The 20,036-nt window shown below is 54.5% G+C and overlaps 1 protein-coding gene across 4 annotated transcripts in view; it reads left to right on the forward strand.

Annotated features, from left to right (window-relative positions):
- Positions 1 to 20,036, forward strand: part of CCDC191 (coiled-coil domain containing 191) — an 88,545-nt gene that overhangs the window by 48,617 nt on the left and 19,892 nt on the right. For 3 of the 4 annotated variants that reach the window (XM_076053706.1, XM_076053707.1, XM_076053705.1), the window contains 6 exons: positions 2,498 to 2,717; positions 3,441 to 3,631; positions 5,169 to 5,415; positions 8,153 to 8,718; positions 9,898 to 9,968; positions 11,327 to 11,409. In XM_076053706.1, coding sequence (XP_075909821.1) covers positions 2,498 to 2,717; positions 3,441 to 3,631; positions 5,169 to 5,415; positions 8,153 to 8,718; positions 9,898 to 9,968; positions 11,327 to 11,409 — 1,378 coding nt within the window. The remainder of the gene's footprint in view (positions 1 to 2,497; positions 2,718 to 3,440; positions 3,632 to 5,168; positions 5,416 to 8,152; positions 8,719 to 9,897; positions 9,969 to 11,326; positions 11,410 to 20,036) is intronic. The other variant, XM_076053708.1, reaches the window with a different exon arrangement.

Consider the following 20,036-nt stretch of genomic DNA (forward strand, 5'->3'; position numbering starts at 1 on the left):
AAAACATACACATCCGCAAAGGCACCCCTTGACAAGGGAATTAGCATAGAATTTAGCATTGAAATAGCTAAGTTAAAGTATACACATCCGCAGAGGCACCCCTTGACAAAGGAATTAGCATAGAATTTAGCATTGAAATAGCTGAGTGATCAGCTTGTAACTGGTCACAGAAATAGCTATGTTAAAGTCAGAGCATATACATTCGCCGAGGCACCTAGTACAAATCAAACAGGAGAATTTATCGAAACACAACCACGCTCAGGCCGCGGACCTTTAAGCTGTGTGCGAGCAAACAAGGTGTTCTGACGAAGAAAGCGATGTCCTCCAGACAGTCTCGTCCCTTCACCTGATGAAGGCCGCTTGTGTTGTGGCCGAAACGTCGTGATTTTTGTTATTTTATTTTTTTACCTACGTGACTTTACCCAATAGAACCAAAGAGTACGGATCCTTGCAGTCACGAAAGCTTCAAAATCTAGAAGTGGGGCGAATTTTGATTTAAAGCTTTCGTGACTGCAGGGATTCATATTGTTGGTTCTTTTGGTAAAGTCACCACCGCGTTAGATAGGGAAACAATAAAATGGTAAGAATATAAAGCAATAAAATTCTCACGACGTTTCGACCGCAACACAAGAAGCAATCATCATCAGGTGTGAAAACCACAGCAAGAAGGCAGCTCATTCCTAGCGAGGTGTTGTTGCGAATTCTCGGGAGTGTTAACATTTTTTTGAAGCACCTGGTATAATGTCTGCTTGTTTCGAGTCAAATGTTCTTGCTGTGGTTTTTCACACCTGATGATGATTGCTTCTTGCGTTGCAGTCGAAACGTCGTGATAATTTTATTGTTCTATATTTTTTATTATTTCATTGCTTCTCTTCTACGCGGTGGTGACTTTGCCGAAAGAACCAAGCATATGAGTGGGAGACTCTTTTTGGCATTTTGAAGCCATCGACACCACATTTGCCATCACGTTACTGTGTGTCCATCATCCGTTTCTTTTTCCATTCAAAACGACAGTCCCCTGTAAGTGTTAAAAAACACATTTTTTTTGGAGCGCGCAGTGCGTATGTATGTATACACACACACACGTGGGTAGTTTTTATTTTTTATTTTTTTATCCACGCAACGACGACGACGGCGTGAATGAGTTTGCGTAGCGGGCGTTGTTCCCTTCCGCCCGGCGCGGTTTTTAATTCCCCGGCGGTTTTATCACGGCGGGCGGTGATTCCACCCGACGGCGCGGCCGTTACGACTTTAATGGTTCCGTCTCCTCGAATTGTTTTTTTTTCCCATTAGCCGAGGAGCACCGTTCCCTCCCTCTCCCACCCCCCTCTCGTTTACCGAGCGTCGTCTCAAAATCACTCCCCCCCCCCCACCTCCACCACGCGCCCTCGTGCCGAGTGGTCGATCCCGGCCGCGCCGTGCTCAAAGCCGGTTCACCGCTCACGACACACACGCTCACACTCACACACGCTCACACTCTCACACTCACACGCTCGAGTGTGAGCGTGTGTCAGCGGCGTGGGGAGCGGCGGTGGTGTAGCAGGTTAGCGCTACGAACCCGGCGGCCCGGGTTCGATTCCCGCTCACGGCCAACGCCGCCGGTGACGGCGATCTGAACCGGTCCCGGGCCTCCCCCGAGGTCGACTCAGCCTCAAATGATGAGCTGGTGCGGTGTGTAGCGAACATGGCCACTGGGGGAGACAAAGGCGGCCGGGCGTGGCGCCGGCCACCCACCCCCCTCGTGTGCCACAGTGCCGGCCTTCACAGGTGCCGCTACTCGCTAACAGCGCTTGCCCCAACAGTCTGTTAAGGCTACACGGGGGATCTTTGTCTTTGTATGCCAGCGTTGTGGGGAGCGGTGGTGTAGCAGGTTGGCGCTACGCTACGCTACGAACCCAGCGGCCCGGGTTCGATTCCCGCTCACGGCCAACGCCGCCGGTGACGGCGATCTGAACCGGTCGCGGGCCTCCCCTAGGTCGACTCAGCCTCAAATGACGAGCCGGTGCAGTGGCGCGTAAACATCGCCGGGCGTGGTGCTGACCGCCCGCCTCCGGCCTTCACGGGGCGCTGCCCGCTAGCGGCACTTGCCCCAACAGTCTGTTGAAGGCTATATCGGCGGACATTCGCATGCAAGCACTGCGCATTGGTGGTGCGTCTGCCGGCCACCTCAGTCAAAACCCACGGCACCCGGGTCTGTCCCGTGACCTCCCGCCAGCAACGGGCCTTCCACACTCCATTCGAAGGCCTCGCGAGGGACGGTGCGCCTGGCGTGGCACGAGCGATGTGGTGACTTGGCGGCGATTTGGGTGGCACCCGCCCGCGTGTGGTGCGGGGAGCGGCGGGGCAGCGCGCCGACCCGCGGCGCCGCCGCTCCGGCGAGCCCCGCTGTCGATTCCCCGGTTCCCGGCCAACATCGACGGTCAATACCTGCCCGGCGCGCTTGCCGATCGCGTCCCGGTCAGCGGCAAACGACCGCGTTTCGCGAATCTCGGCGCAGCGGCGGCACCGGCGGCACCGGCGGCACCGGCGGCACCGGCGGCGCCGGCGGCACCGGCGGCGCCGACGAAAGGGAGCGGCAGGAGCGGAGGCGAGGATCCGGCGCCCGCGAAACGACAGAGGATCGGTCGCGGAGGGCCCTGGAGCGAGCGGCCCGCGACCGGGAGCGGCTGCGCGGGCAGAGGGAGCTGCAGGCCCGGCTCCACGCCGAGAGGCTTAAGGTACACGGGGGGGGGGGGGGCGCCAGAGGGGGGGGGGGCTGAGGCAGGGACTGGGGGGGGGGGGGTCCGTGCCAGAATGAAATCGACAATCTTCCCGCTCCCACTGGAACAATTTTCCATCCCCGGAGCCCCGAGCTGGTGGGCCAGTGGATATTTGCCTTCCTTCCCCTTGCAATGCACAGGCTGAGATTGGCGTAGGTGACGCGGTGTTACACCGCGTGCTCACGGCTTTGCCCCGAGGCAGTGGGAAACTACCGCTGGATCCCCTGTCGGTGACCCACACCCCCGCACACACCCACTAACCCACCAAAGCACGCGTCCGTCCGCCCGCCCACCCACTCACCTGGCCAAACACCGACCCAGCCACCCAACCACCCATCCACTCACCCACAAAGCCACCCACCCACTGAACCACCGACCGACCGACTCACCCACCCAACCACCAACCAACCCACCCAAACACCCACCCACCCACTCACCCACCAAACCACCCACCCACTAAACCACCGACCCACCCACCCAACCACCGACCAACCCACCCAACCACCCACAAAACCACCCACCCACTAAACCACCGACTCACCCACCCAACCACCGACCAACCCACCCAACCACCCACCCACTCACCCACAAAACCACCCACCCACTAAACCACCGACCCACCCACCCAACCGCCCACCCACCCAACCACCCTTCCCTGCCTCCTTCTCTCGCCCACCCAAGTGCCTGTCTCGCTGCTTCTCGGCTTGGTACCGCCTGGCGCTGGAGCGGCGTCTAGCGCTGGGCAAGGCGCTGGCGTTGGCCGACTGGCGCCACCGCCTGCGGGCGTTTGGGGCGTGGAGGTCCCGGGCGAGGGCGCGGAGGGCGCGCAGGGAGACTGGGTGCGCTCGCAGCGACCTCCGTGAGGAGCACAGGTGAACGGGTGAACGGGGAGACGGTCGCTCCAACGGGTCCGTCGGTCGACGCCCTCGTCATCACGTGATACCACGGAGGTCAATAGCATGTCGAATTCATCATCATCACGTGATACCACGGAGGTCAATAGCATGTCGAATTCATCATCATCACGTGATACCACGGAGGTCAATAGCATGTCGAATTCATCATCATCACGTGATACCACGGAGGTCAATAGCATGTCGAATTCATCATCATCACGTGATACCACGGAGGTCAATAGCATGTCGAATTCATCATCATCACGTGATACCACGGAGGTCAATAGCATGTCGAATTCATCATCATCACGTGATACCACGGAGGTCAATAGCATGTCGAATTCATCATCATCACGTGATACCACGGAGGTCAATAGCATGTCGAATTCATCATCATCACGTGATACCACGGAGGTCAATAGCATGTCGAATTCATCATCATCACGTGATACCACGGAGGTCAATAGCATGTCGAATTCATCATCATCACGTGATACCACGGAGGTCAATAGCATGTCGAATTCATCATCATCACGTGATACCACGGAGGTCAATAGCATGTCGAATTCATCATCATCACGTGATACCACGGAGGTCAATAGCATGTCGAATTCATCATCATCACGTGATACCACGGAGGTCAATAGCATGTCGAATTCATCATCATCACGTGATACCACGGAGGTCAATAGCATGTCGAATTCATCGTCATCACGTGATACCACGGAGGTCAATAGCATGTCGAATTCATCATCATCACGTGATACCACGGAGGTCAATAGCATGTCGAATTCATCATCATCACGTGATACCACGGAGGTCAATAGCATGTCGAATTCATCGTCATCACGTGATACCACGGAGGTCAATAGCATGTCGAATTCATCATCATCACGTGATACCACGGAGGTCAATAGCATGTCGAATTCATCATCATCACGTGATACCACGGAGGTCAATAGCATGTCGAATTCATCATCATCACGTGATACCACGGAGGTCAATAGCATGTCGAATTCATCATCACGTGGTGCCAAGTCGGGAATTATCATGTGGAGTTCATCAATATCACGTAGAATTTACCATCGCCAGGGGTCGTAATTGTTCCCGTAATTTTTTTTCCCGCCGTGATTGTTCCCGGGATGCCAGCCGCGTAGTTTTGCCCCGTGATTTTTTTCCTGGGTGCAATTTCCGCAAAATCTCTCCCGTAACTTTCCGCGCCAAATTTTTCTCCGTAAATTTTCCCGAGACATTTTTTTCCCCCCGCGATCTTTCCCCCTGGTCGACAGCCGCGTAATTTTCCCCCCCGTAAAAAAATGTTTTTTTTTGCTCAATCCCTCCCGAGATTTTCCGCGTCATTTCCCCCCCTCCCCCGTGACATTTCCCCGTTAAATTTTTCCCGCCTTATTCTACCGCGTCGTTTTTCCTCCGTGAATCCCGCCCCGTGGTTTCGCCCTTGACGGGGTCAGGCGGCAGCGGTAACCCTTCCCCCCCTCCACCACCCCTCCACCAGGAAAACCTTGGCGGCCGAGGAGAGCCACCGTCTCCGCACGCTGGGCTCCCGCCTGGCCGCTTGGCGCGGGTGGGCCCGTCGCGAGAGGGAGGGCCGCGAGCTGGCCCGCCGGCGTGACGAGACGCGCCGCAAGATGGAGGCGCTGCTGCGGGCGGCCGCTGACGGGGCGCTGACGCGGCCCGAGGATCGGGCGGCCCGGGAGGGGCACGCGGAGCGGCGTGGCGCGCGGGAGGGAACGCGAACTCAGGTGGAGACGGGGTGGTGGTGGCGGTGGTGGTGGTGGCGGTGGTGGTGGCGGTGGCGGTGGTGGTGGCGGTGGTGGTGGTGGTGGTGGCGGTGGTGGTAGTGGTGATGGCGGTGGTGGTGGCGGTGGTGGCGGTGGTGGTGGTGGCGGTGGTGGTGGCGGTGGCGGTGGTGGTGGCGGTAGGCGGTGGTGGTGGTGGTGGTGGCGGTGATAGTGGCGGTGATGGTGGTGGTGATGGCGGTGGTGGCGGTGATGGCGGTGGTGGTGGCGGTAATGGTGGTGGCGGTGATGGTGGTGGCGGTGATGATGGCGGTGGTAATGGTGGTGGCGGTGGTGGTCATGGTGGTGGTGGTGATGATGGCGGTGGTAATGGTGGTGGCGGTGGTGATGGCGGTGGTGGTCATGGTGGTTGTGGTGAGGGTGGTGATGATGGTGGTAGTGAAGATGGTGGTAGTGAAGACGAAGAGTAATGATGGTGTTTCGTTTGTTGTACTTCCCCCGCACCTTCGTACGGTGCAAAATTAATTCAACATAGTGCATACATATGCGAAGAAGAAAACTGATGATGATGGTGAAAAAATAAGAATAGGCTTCATCCTTTCTTGCAATAAATCAGGTCTTAACCACACAGTACTTGTGGCAAAAAAAAACACATTAATCAGGTGTTAAGATGTTCCGACACCAAATACATTATAACTTTTGCAAGGAATCATGTCTGCGTTGACCACACACACTTGTGGTGAACATGCAATGCTTGCATTGATAATACATACAATGATAATACATGCATTGATAATACATGCAATGATAATACATGTATTGATAATACATACAATGATAATACGTGCAATGATAATACATGCAATGGTAATACATGCAATTATAATACATGCAATGATAATACATGCAATGGTAATACATGCAATGATAATACATGCAATGATAATACGTGCAATGATAATACATGCAATGGTAATACATGCATTGTCTTAGAAATAGATTCCCATACACCTCGTTTGTTGATGATGATGGCGATACTCTTGTAGTGATTGTGCTGCTGCTGCTGATGATGATGATACGAGCAATGACTGCTCCTGCTTACGATGATGATGATGACGACGATGTGATGATGACGATGATGACATTAATGATGACAATGTTGACGGCGATGATGATGATGGCGATGATAACGATGATGATGACGGTGATGACGACGATGATGATGACGATGACGACGATGATGACGATGATGATGCACCGACTCCGCTGGCTCCGATCGTGGTTGTCTGGCTCGACCACCTGAATGTGAAATTTCTCTGCATCTACATCAGCCGTACTACAATAATAAGTGATGGGCGGTGGTGATGATGATGATGGTTGATGATGAGTGACGGTTATTGCTGCTGTTGCCGCTGATGATGATTGTAGTGTTAGTGATAATTATACTCTAGGAGTGATTACAATGATGATCGTGTTAATCATGTTTGTGATGATGATGATAATGATCGTGTTGCTGCTGCTGATGATTATGATGACCGTCTTGCTGCTGCTGATGATGATGATAGTAAGGAGTAATGGCTGGTGCTGCTGCTGCTGATGATAGTGTCAATTCCACTCATAATATTGATGAATATCATCTTGCTTCGTGCTGCTTCTGGTGATCATATTGATGATGGTGCTGTTGCTGATTATATCGTCAATGACGATGCTGATTAGGATTGATTTACTGCTGCTGCTGTGTCTTTTCGGAATACAAATCCCTCCGCAAACCGCCTCCAACAGCCTAGCCGGCAGCCCCGACGCAGTAATCTTATTTAAAACAATCGAGTGCATTTTGGAGTTTCAACACGTAGGAGGCTTTCGCCAACAATATCATCCGTAATACAAGGGGGGGTGGGTTGGTTGTTTTTTCGTTGGGTTATATCGCTTAGAGACATAAATGTGTCTTTCGACCCGCCACCGTCCGACACGGCCAATTCAGTAAGGTGTGTGTCACGTGACCAGAACGTGCCAATTCGTTACTCGTACTGGCCTGGCTCTCCAACAGGCAACCAGGTGTGCTGGACTAGTATACTACACTATACACTACACTATACACTATGCTATACACTACACTATACACTACACTATACACTACACTATACACTACACTACACTATACACTACACTTCTAGTGCTGTACTAGTATACTACACTATACACTACACTATACACTACACTATACACTACACTTCTAGTGCTGTACTAGTATACTACACTATACACTACACTATACACTAGTGCTGTACTAGTATACTACACTACACACTACACTATACACTACACTATACACTAGTGCTGTACTAGTATACTACACTATACACTACACTATACACTACACTGTACACTAGTGCTGTACTAGTAACGAATTGGCCACGTTCTGGCCGTGTCGGGTGGTGGCGGGTTTAACGACACAACATCTACATATATCACGCGCTCTATCCCACCAAAAACCCGTATCACGGAGCATCACAAACAACAACAACAACAACAAAAATCCCAACGACTGTAAACCTTCTCACCTTTCCAGAATAACGTCGCCTCGCCACGCGTCCGTTTTAAACGCGACGCTTTGTCAGCGGTTGTGTTGCGCTCCATCCATCGTCCCGTTCCACACCCCCCCCCGCCCCCCAATCCCACCCCCCCCCCCCCCCCCAAACCGCCCGCACCCCACCCCCGCAACGTTCCCCGATTCAAATAGATTACGACGGACGACCGGGGCACGTCGCCGCCCCGATCCGTCAGCGAAAGCGGCGCATCAATCGTTGCGGGGCCCCGCGTCTCCCCGCCGGCGACGGGCGACCTGGGGGCGTCTCCGAGGAGTGGCGACGCGGGGACCACTCGGGCCGGAGGCCGCCCGGGGGCCGCGACGAGGACGCCCCGGCCTTGGGCAGCGTCGTTTAGATGTGACGGGGACGGAGGGGTCGGGCGGCGGCGTGGGCAGCGGCGGGAGCAGCGGCAGCAGCAGCAGGAGCAGCTGCAGCAGAAGAAGCAGAAGAAGCAGGAGCAGCAGCAGGAGAAGCAGGAGCAGCAGCAGGAGCAGGAGCAGCAGGAGAAGCAGCAGCAGGAGCAGCAGCAGGAGCAGCAGCAGCAGCAGCAGGAGAAGCAGCAGCAGGAGCAGCAGAAGAAGCAGAAGAAGCAGCAGCAGCAGGAGAAGCAGCAGCAGGAGCAGCAGCAGGAGCAGAAGGAGCAGCAGAAGAAGCAGGAGCAGCAGCAGCAGGAGAAGCAGGAGAAGCAGCGATGTCTGCTTTCGTCCACCGGCGGCAGGTCGGGTTTGAGAAACGCCGCGCCGGTTTTTGCCGAAGTCCGGCCGGAGGTTTTTTGTGTGTGTGTGTTTTTAAAACAAACAAACAAACAAAAAACGATTCGAACATTTTTATTGTTACCAGGTAAGGCCCCCGCTGAGCTCAGCGAAGTGGCCTTCCATCATCGGTTGGAAATGCATCGCAGCAGCCAAATATTCTCAACGCACGGCGATTCTAAATGTGGAGGGGAAAATGACCGGAGGACCCGGGGAAAAATCCGCGCGACCACGGGGAGAGAGAGACGCAAACTCCATACAGCGTTTAAAGCAGCAGGCGTCAGGGTTGGGATCGAACGCAATACCTCCTGTATACCAGGCGAGGTAGTTAACATCTCCTAGCCACCATGATGATGAGAGAGACACGCAAACTCCAAATATACAGCAGCAGGCATCGTCAGGGGTAGGGCTCAAACCCACGACCTATACACCAGGCGAGGTAGTTAACATCTCCTAGCCACCGTGATGATGATGAGAGAGAGACACGCAAACTCCAAATATACAGCAGCAGGCATCGTCAGCGTAGGGCTCAAACCCACGACCTCCTGTATACCAGGCGAGGTAGTTAACATCTCCTAGCCACCATGATGATGAGAGAGACACGCAAACTCCAAATATACAGCAGCAGGCATCGTCAGCGTAGGGCTCAAACCCACGACCTCCTGTATACCAGGCGAGGTAGTTAACATCTCCTAGCCACCATGATGATGAGAGAGACACGCAAACTCCAAATATACAGCAGCAGGCATTGTCAGGGGTAGGGCTCAAACCCACGACCTATACACCAGGCGAGGTAGTTAACATCTCCTAGCCACCATGATGATGAGAGAGACACGCAAACTACAAATATACAGCAGCAGGCATCGTCAGGGGTAGGGCTCAAACCCACGACCTCCTGTATACCCCCCCCCTCCCCCCCGCCTGTCGACTCAGCTTCAAATCAGTAACCCGGTGCGGCGCGTTCAAAAACACCGCCGCTAAGGGAGACAAAGGCGGCCGGGCGTGGTCGTGGTGGCCACCCACGCCCTCGCGTGCCGCTCGCTAACAGCAACCTGCGGTCTGTTGAAGGCCACGCGGGCGGTCCGGGTGGAGGGTGAGGGGTGTGTGGGGGGAATCTCTGTCTTTGGTGCACGTGTGATCGCCAGCAGGGCCGACGTTTCCCAAGAGCTGCCTGCCAAGTGCCGCCCTCCACCCGCAGCTAACCGGGTGGTTAAAGGTGAAGGATTGTGGGTCGGGTGGTTGAGGGGGGAGGTGGGGGCTGGTGGGGAGGTGGTGGTTTGGGGGGGGGGGAGGGAGGAGGGGTCAGGTCGTAAGGTCACGGCCTAACATTACGGGACGTAAAGATGACAAATTTACCCTTCCGGTGGCCGTAAATCACCGGGCAGTGAGTCAGGGCGCCCGCGCTGGGAGCGTCGCCCCCGGCCGCTAATGAATAGCGCGGCCACCAAAGCGGACCGCCTCGCGCTGCGATGTCTCATGGCAACGATCATGATCAGAGTATTGATATTACCGCGGCCGCTGTGTCTAAGTGTCCCGCTGCCCGTCCGCGTGGCTCTTTATTTGCGTGTCCCGTTTGCGTGTCTCGTTGAGTGTCCCGGTTGAGTGTCCCGTTGAGTGTCCCGTTGAGTGTCCCGTTGAGTGTCCCGTTGAGTGTCTCGTTGAGTGTCCCGTTGAGTGTCCCGTTGTGTGTCCCGTTGAGTGTCCCGTTGAGTGTCCCGTTAAGTGTCTCGTTGAGTGTCCCGTTGAGTGTCTCGTTGAGTGTCCCGTTGAGTGTCCCGTTGAGTGTCCCGGTTGAGTGTCCCGTTGAGTGTCCCGTTGAGTGTCTCGTTGAGTGTCCCGTTGAGTGTCCCGTTGAGTGTCCCGGTTGAGTGTCTTGTTGAGTGTCCCGTTGAATGTCCCGTTGTGTGTCTCGTGTGTTCCGTTGTGTGTCACGTTGAGTGTCCCGTTGAGTGTCCCGTTGTGTGTCTCGTTGAGTGTCTCGTGTGTTCCGTCGAGTGTCCCGTCGAGTGTCCCGTCGAGTGTCCCGTTGAGTGTCCCGGTTGAGTGTCCCGGTTGAGTGTCCCGTTGAGTGTCTCGTCGAGTGTCCCGTAGAGTGTCTCGTTGAGTGTCCCGTTGAGTGTCCCGTTGAGTGTCTTGTTGAGTGTCCCGTTGAGTGTCCCGTTGAGTGTCCCGTCGCGTGTCCCGTCGCGTGTCCCGTCGCGTGTCCCGTCGAGTGTCCCGTCGAGTGTCCCGTCGAGTGTCCCGTTGAGTGTCCCGTTGAGTGTCCCGTTGAGTGTCCCGTCGCGTGTCTCGTTGAGTGTCCCGTTGAGTGTCCCGTTGAGTGTCCCGTTGAGTGTCTCGTTGTGTGTCCCGTTGAGTGTCTCGTTGAGTGTCCCGGTTGAGTGTCTTGTTGAGTGTCCCGTTGAGTGTCCCGTCGAGTGTCCCGTCGCGTGTCCCGTCGCGTGTCTCATCGCGTGTCCCGTCGCGTGTCCCGTTGAGTGTCCCGTTGAGTGTCCCGTTGAGTGTCCCGTTGAGTGTCCCGTCGAGTGTCTCATCGCGTGTCTCATCGCGTGTCCCCCCCCGTTGCCGTGGCAGCCATGGAGGAGCGCGCCGCGTCGCGGGCAAGTCGCAAGAAGGAGCTGGAGGAGAGGAGGAGGCAGAGGGAGGATGAGCGCCTGGTACCGCAACACGCACACCCGTGGCCGCGAACCCATCCCCGCTCGCCCGCCCGCCCGCCCGCTAGCTCCGCTCCCACGTCGCTTTGGGAACTTCGGTCGTGCGTGGTGCTGGCCACCCACCCCCTCGTGCTCCGTGACGGCCTTCGTAGGCGATGGTGCTCGCTAGCAGCACTTGCCCCGGCAGTCTGCGAAGGCTACACCGGGGGGGGGGGGTCTTTGTCGTTTTTACCTGTGCATATCGCTGTGTATATGTGTGTGTGTGTGTGTTGATGCGTGGTGCTGGCCACCCACCCCCTCGTGCTCCGCGACGGCCTTCGTAGGCGATGGTGCTCGCTAGCAGCACTTGCCCCATGGCGATGGAGTGCGGGCGGCAGTGGCGGTGGTGGTTGTGGTGGTTGTGGTGTTGGTTGTGGCGCGGTAGATGGTCATCTCAGTCGGTCGACCCGTGGCACCTGCTGGGTCTGCCCCGTGACCTCCTGGCGGCGGGCGTTCGACGCTGCACGTGGCCTCGACGTGCACCTAGCCTGGCACGAGCGCCGTGGTGACGTCGCCGCCACTTAGTGGCGAATGGCGGTTGTTGTTGTTGTTGGTGCTTGTGGTGGCGGTGGTGGTTGTGGTGGTGGTTGTGGTGGCGACGGTGGTGGTGGTAGTTGTGGTGGTGGTGGTTGTGCTGGTGACGGTAGTGGCGGTGGTGGTTGTGGTAGTGGTTGTGGTGGCGACGGTGGTAGTGGTCGTGGTTGTGGTGGCGACGGTGGTAGTGGTGGTGGTTGTGGTGTTGGTGTTGGCAGTGGTGGTGGTTGTGCCGGTGATGGTGGTGGTGTTTGCGGTGGTGGCATCACCGGCATCGGCCAACGATGACATCTCGAACTCTATCCCAGCCATCGGCTCCCTCCCTCCCTCCCTCCCTCCCTCCCTCCCTCCCTCCCTCCCTCCCTCCCTCCCTCCCTCCCTCCCTCCCTCCCTCCCTCCCTCCCTCCCTCCCTCCCTCCCTCCCTCCCTCCCTCCCTCCCTCCCTCCCCTCCCTCCCTCCCTCCCTCCCTCCTCTTTTTTCGCTGTAACGAGCAGAAGAAACACAGAGACGCTCGGCCTTTCGGCACTTTGCTTCGTTCATCATGTCGTCTCTTTTTTTGTCTTTTTTTGTTTGCTTATGTGCCCCCCCTTTTTCAAATCAAAGCTATAACGCGGGTTTCCCGTGTAACGTGAGTCCCATTGTGTGCTGCTGTGTTCATTAACACCAGCAAAAAATAAAGAATTCAGCCTTAAAAACCCCATCACCATTCTGCCTCTAAAAACCCCATCACCAGATCCCCTGCTTTCGTCACGTGACACAAAGCGCCCTCGGTACCCCAACGCGTCGAGAAGGACGCGACAACCCACCGTCAACTGAGCGTGCCGAAATTCCAGCAAAAATTCTGGCAGAAACCCAGAGGGCCTTGACGATGCGGCAGTGTGCTGGGGAAGCCGCTCCCGTCAATTGCGCATTTCCTGGCCCTATAGATGGCCAGTTTGGTGTTGTTCATGATGAATTTCGTCAACCCCTCTATATCCGTGGTACCCTCGTGCACCCTATATCCAAAAAATAAGAATTTGTGGGTGAGAAATGAAGATGGAATTTCAGTAGAATATTGCGCAGCAGCTTCAAGAGCGATTCTAGGCTTGTGCAGCGTACGTATTGATGCGCCACTGTTTCGAGCTCACCACAGAATATGAATTCCGGATTTGTCTCTGTGAAAAGTGCCAGGAATGTGTTCGTGGTCACAGTCCCATGGGCAATGCTCCAGCTGAGATCACCGTGGCGCTTGTTACGATGGGATTTGTGTTAAACGGCTCCCAATGAGGCCTCAAGCGATCACCGCAGGGCATCGCGTCCCTCCAAGCGTAGCCCTCACGTGACGTTATTATTATTATTATTTGCTGATGGTGGAAATCGACCATTTGGGCGTACAGCTTCTTCCGCTCGACACCTGAGAAGCGCCCCTCCTCCTGGCCATTCCCCACGGTGTGCCCCCCGTGCTGCCGTGAGGAAGAGAGGCGAGTGTGCTCCCGTGCTGGGGCGACATTCAGCCTTGGTGGCACTGGGCCACCGCCGGCTGACTCGTCGCCAGCGCTCACAGCAGGCGCGCTCCCCACACTGCTGTTGAGAAAGACGTTCGTACCTCATTCACGAGTTTTGCGGCGAGTCTCACCGAGTGCATCTTGGTCATCGCAGCTATCTCGGCAGGGAGAAGCCACTGGCCCCTCCGTGCCTGGTCTCACCAGATCGCCCACCCTCGTGAGGCGTGCGTCCACCACGCGTTTCTCCATGGCAGGGCCCACAAAAGAGAGGGTTAGTGCCATGTTGGGGTTCCGTAACAGCGGCTCGTGAGCGAATTCTGACGCCGACCGGGGTGTGTTCAGTCGGGCGGTGACAAGGAAACTCCAGGCATGTAGGATACTCCTGTAGAAGTGGGGAATCTGCGCGAGTGGAACACCCTGTAATGTCCATGAAGAAGAGCTGTTTGCTGCACTGAAGGCCTCCGAGGTCATTCAGGAAAAAAAAGATGCTGTGGAACACCACACGGGTGATGGGGCCGTGTAGAGAGACCTCTGTACGGCTTGTAGACGAAACGTAGAGAGCTGGCTCCGTACGCAACACCAGACCCTTGCCCGCCCTCCCCGCAGTGGCAAGGCCAAGATACCAGCAGCCACGCGGTGCTTCCTCTGCGACCAGAAGATGGCAGCTATCAGTCTCCGAAGTTGTGCTATGAGGCACGCGGGTGGAGTGAGGGAAAAGAAGCGGTGCCACAAGGTGGATGCAACCAACTGGTTCACCACCGGGGGGGGGGGGGGGGGGGGTTTGTCCCTCTAAACGTGAGAGACTTGCGCAGACGCCCCCAAGGCTCCAGTCGTTTCCTCGCCCTCTCTTCCAAGAAATCCCAATTTTTCCTGCAGTGTTTTTTTTTCTCCCAGTCCCCAGGAGCACGCCGAGATGGTGAAGCTCTCTCACTCTTTTGCTCCACGTTATTGTTTTGGCCAACTCGGGGAACTGGGGCTTCGTCACACTTCCCAACAAGCAGGCCACTGCACTTCTCCCAGTTCATGCTGGAGGAGGATGAACGCGGTGGAGTAAACCTCTTGGCACTCGTACAGCCGCTCGATGTCGTCAAAACTCAGTAAGGAGAGGAGGATGTCGTCGGCACACGCTGTGAGGGTCACTCTCACACTGGGCTCTTTTAGAGTTAGTCCGGTGAGTCGGCGTCGGAGTAGATGCAGAAAAGGCTCCACAACAAGGGTGCAGAGCTGTCCTGACGTAGGACAGCCTTTGCCTGATACCTCTTCTGAAATCTATAGGAGCAATTAGTCCACCATTCACTTTAACCAGACACTGGGCCATGTTGTACAGCAGACTAATCAATGCTATGAAGCGGGTCCCAAAACCAAAAGCTTTCAAGAAGATACTGGTGATTAACCCTGTCAAAGGCTTTCTCTTGATCAAGGGAGAGAAAGGCATAGTGGAAAGTCCAAATGCTCCAACAGACTGATCAAATCTCTGCCCAGGAAAGTCCCGCCATGGATGGTCCTCCCTGGAACAGCGTATGCCTGTTCATTGGTAATAACCCGAGCCAACACCCTCTTAAGCCTTGCGGATGCAGCTTTCGTGAGAATCTTTTAGTCTGTGCTCTGCACTGAGACTGGACGCCAATTTTTCAGGTGTCTGAGGTCGCCCTTTTTCGGAATCAGTGTGAGCACGGCCCTCCTCCAGGACCTGAGGCATCACGTTGGTCTCCACCGCTTCATCCAGAACGGCTTTGTAGTCTTTACGTATGGAGTGCCAAAAATGGTGATAAAACTCCCCCGTCAGCCCATCGATCCCTGGTGATTTGTTCCTGTCCAGGAAACTCACTGCCATGTCCACGTCGCTTTGTTTGACCTCTTCTTCTAGAAGGTCCCTGTCCTCTTCACCCAAAGTAGGCAGGCCCTTCCAGATTTCATTCTGTGCCACTGTGGATATATGCTCTTGAGAGAAGAGTTTTCCATAGTGCTGTGCTACTGTCTTAGCTATCTGATTATTGTTGGAAACAAGGACCCCTTTGTCATCAAATAAAATGCTCCATGGCTTTGCGTCTCCCATTCTGCTTCCCTAATGAGAAAAAGTGTCGAACTAGAGTCCATAGCAAGGGTATCTTTAAAACGAGAGCGTACAAATGCCCGTTTTGCCTTTGCTTTCTGAAACACTTTTAGACAGTCTAGGGTCTCCACGTATTCCTGCAGCGGGCCTGGATCGTCCCCAATCTTCCGCCTTTGTTCTAAAGTATGGACACTGTTCTCCAGCTCACCAATTTCTCGGTCAATATTTGTTGTGTTTCCCCAGGCATACAATTGACATAGTTTTTTTTAATGTTTACTTTCCCTATGTCCCACCATAGTGCTAGGTTATTAAACCGATCTTTCTTTCCCTGCCACTCCACCCAGAAGACCCCAAAAAGATGAGTTAAGGTGGTGTCTTGCAAAAGGGCATTATTGAAATGCCAGTATGCCGATCCCCTTGGGACCTCTCGTATTTTCATTTCAAGTAGTATTAGGCGATGATCGGCCGGTGGTGCCGCCTGAATTCTGGACGACGCTGCACTATTTTCAAAATCTTTTGAGATGTAGAACCGGTCAATCCCTGACTGCGACAGTGTTCTGTCAGCTCGGGTTCTCGCAAAGCTGAAAGCTCGCTGCTTTTTGGATGTTGCGTCCGCCGCACGTCTGCGAGACTGCGCGTGCGGAGCACGTGCCGCAAGGTGTCCAGGACACCGCCTTTGGACTGCTCGGTGCAAGTGCGGTCGAGGACATCGAGCGTGCAGTTGAAATCTCCTCCCAAAATCGGACACTCGTCATTCGGGATGTTTTTTTAGATGGTCCTGTAGCTCATTGAAAAAATTCAGTTTTTCCGCATCATCGATGGGGGTGTAGATGTCTATGAGGTGGACAGAAATGTCATTAAGTTTGATCGTCACATCGAGGGCTCTTCCTGGTACTACCTCAACCTGGTTAAATATGGTGGGTGTAAACCCCGGTGCAAATAACGTTGCCACTCCTGAAGAATAATGAGTATGGTGACTGAAAAACACATCACCTTTCCATTCCGTTTCCCATACATCCTCCTCGCCGGTTGTAAGATGCGTCTCCTGCACAAAGAGCACCGAGGCTTTGTGTTCTTTTGCGAGAGAACGCGCAAAGTGTCTCTTGAGTGGACCTCTACACCCATTTATATTAATTGCGGCTATCCGCAGCATTAAGTGTCAGTGGAGTTGTCGCCAGGTGTGTTTTCCTTCCACGTAGTTATTTGGCTAAGGAAATACCTGATCCTCTTCCTTTCCTTCCCAGATGACGACTTTCCCTGTCTCTTGAAGTCCCGTTCAACACGGAGTAGGGAGGCTATAATTGCCTCCACATTTCGCCACCTTGACAGAGCTGCGGTCACTCGTTCTTCCGAGCCATGCGCTTCATCTGAAAAGGTCCACAGCTCTGGCTGTGAGAATATTGGTGCCCCTTCAGTCAGCTCAGCAGATGTCAGGTTCACTGAACTTCCTGTGCCGAGGGTTTCTTCAAACTCCTCTTCTTGGCTTTTCCCCCCTCAGCCCCCAGGCTTTGAGCATTTTCAGTCGTCGTGGTATCCTCCGTCGATGCTTTATCGGGTGATGCCGCTTGCCCCTCAATTGACGGCCTTCCATCGTCCTCGTCCTGGTCACCCCTGCGTAGTTTGCTCAGTTGGGTCCTGTTTGGGCTCCTCCGTGCTCTTGGCCGCTCGCGTTTTCCTGGGAGCCCTCGGCCGCCTCGCTGGGCGCGTCGTCGAGGTCTGAAGCGCGACCCTCTTCACTGGTTTCCTCCGCCACTGCACAGGTTGCGTTTCCCCCCGCTTCTATTTCAGGCTCCAGATTTTCTTCAGGCGTCCTGCGCCTGAGCTTGGTTCCTGCACGGGGCTTCTTCCCTGTTGGGTGTCCCGCCTCTAGGGGCATCTGGGACGGTGAAGACCGCCGTCCTTGCCACCGGCAGCTCTCCGCGTCTCCCCCAGGCGTTGGTGCGATGTCCGACTCCAACTCTGGGAGATCTTTAAAGGGACTGACCTCATCCCCGCTTGACTCTGGAGACGACGAAGCCGAATTCAGAGGTCCGGCTGTCAATGATGGCTGGGTGGCTGGCTGAGCCTCAGTCTCCATGTGCAGTAGCTGGTGTCGGAGCGGGGTCTACCGCCATCTCGCGTGATCTCCGTGGAGAGGGACCCTCTCCTGAGTCACTTGTTGGGGGTGCTTCTTTAGCACCCTTTTCCACCGTAGCCTCGCTGTTGAATTGGGCATTTGCTGTCTTTGGGCAGTGTTTTTTTTTTAATATGCCCCTCTGCTTTGCATAGGTTGCATTTTAGCACGTCCCCGCAGTAAAACAGCCTGTGGGCCCTTCCTCCATGCATGGCCACAAAGGAGCCCTCCTCAAGCTGCCCACTGGGCACCAGCATGTAGACCCCCTGCCTTCTAAAAGACAAGACATGCCTCAAGCTGTCCACTGGGCACCAGCATGTAGAAATGCCTTCTAAAAGACAAGACATGCCTCAAGCTGCCCACTGGGCACCAGCATGTAGACCCCCTGCCTTCTAAAAGACAAGACATGCCTCAAGCTGTCTACTGGGCACCAGCATGTAGAAATGCCTTCTAAAAGACAAGACATGCCTCAAGCTGCCCACTGGGCACCAGCATGTAGACCCCCTGCCTTCTAAAAGACAAGACATGCCTCAAGCTGTCTACTGGGCACCAGCATGTAGAAATGCCTTCTAAAAGACAAGGCATGCCTCAAGCTGCCCACTGGGCACCAGCATGTAGACCCCCTGTCTTCTAAAAGACAAGACACGCCTCCAGGCAGGATTTTTGAGGCCCAGAGGCACTCGCTGTAGGTTGGAAGTGAGCGTGCCCAGCTTAGCCGGGTTGTCTTGGACGTCTTTGTCGGGAATGTAGGGGAGAACGTTAGATGCGATTTCGCGCGCCGATGGCGACGACAGCGGCTCCGAGGTGAGGTGCCACTCGTCAACCGTCAGCCCCTTCTCCGTGGCGGCGTTTGCCACCTTTACGGACTCCACGAAGAAGACCAACCCTTCCGCTCACCTTGGAGGCGCGCTTTTATCGAGCCTCCAGGCACGATGGCGCCCAGCGCTTCCACGTAGACCTCGAGCGGGACATCGGTGGAAGCCGGGCAGCGGATCCCAGCCTAGCGTGGAGGCTCCAGCTGCCGCTGCTGCTGCTGTTGCGGGCGCCTTGCAGGCCCCAGAGACCGGCCTTGCGTAGGCGCGGTAGCTGTCGCGGACGTTGTTAGGGGTCGGGTGGACATCTTCACTCGTGTGAGATGTCACGCACACACGACTACTTAAAGCAAAACCTCTCTATTGTCTAAAGCCAGGATTTTTTTTTTACAAAAAAACAAGAAATGAAAAAAAATGTATATAAAGGTGGTCAAACCTGTGTTATGACCACCTTCTCTTAATTACTATTACTGCTGTCCACCCAAAGCTCCCCTGGAGAGGGTAAAATTACTTAAGGCCCTCGATTTTTTTTTTTAACAAGAGGAGAGAGGAAAAAAAACGAAAATGTAGGGGAAAAAAAAGCACGCCGATAATTTTTTTTAAAATAATGTAAACACGCTAGCAGCACAAAACAAGAGGGGGTCTAAAGGGAGATGTTAGCACTGCACTCACACCGGCCGGGTGTGGTACAGTGCCAACACGTGGCGTGTGTGTGTGTGTAACACGTGGCGTGTGTGTGTAACACGTGGGATGTGTGTGTAACACGTGGGATGTGTGTGTAACACGTGGCAGAACACACGAGGCAAAGGAACGAGAGAAAAAAAAAGACGAAAAAAATATCACAAAATAAAACAAAAATTGCTTGAGGAACAAAGGCAACTCAAAATTGAAATGACAACCAAAGGAAAGGGTGATTACGAAATCGACTATCAAATAAAAGTGTGGAGGATTGTGCGGGGAACAAAGACCACCTGCACACTGCAGTGAGCGCAGCCGCGCCCTGAACAGTGAAGACAACGGAGAAGGACAAAGTAAGAAGGACAAAAGGAAGTCCAAATTAAAAACAAACAAAAAAACTGATCACAAATTGTGCATAAAGCGAGACACTTGCTGTTGGTGAAAAATAAATCGCGAAAGAAGGGTGAGAAAAACAAAGCTTTAGGGGTAAGGCCAGGAGCTTCGGGTGAAACACGTCTCTCTCTCTCTTCTCTTTTCTAGATTTGAAGCTTTCGTGACTGCAAGGATCCATACTCTTTGGTTCTATTCGGTAAAGTCACGTGGGTAAAAAAAAATAAAACGACAAAAATTCACGACGTTTCGGCCACAACACAAGCGGCCTTCATCAGGTGAAGGGACCAGCGCTGTCTCGAAGACTAATCCCTCTCACACAGCTTAATGGTGCACTGCCGCGTGCTACACCTTTCATCATGCTAAGTCCGCCAATCAAATGCTAATTTTGTTTATGCTAATTCCTTTGTCGAGGCACCTTAATCCCTCTCACACAGCTTAAAAGTCTGAGCTTGGCTCTGTTTCACTCCAGCACAGTCTTCGAGACAGGCTGGTCCCTTCACCTGATGAAGGCCGCTTGTGTTGT

This window comes from Petromyzon marinus, chromosome 62 (assembly GCF_048934315.1).
Source record: "Petromyzon marinus isolate PM22_M1 ecotype Great Lakes invasive population chromosome 62, UKy_Petmar_22M1.pri1.0, whole genome shotgun sequence".
In the NCBI taxonomy this organism is placed as follows: domain Eukaryota; kingdom Metazoa; phylum Chordata; class Hyperoartia; order Petromyzontiformes; family Petromyzontidae; genus Petromyzon; species Petromyzon marinus.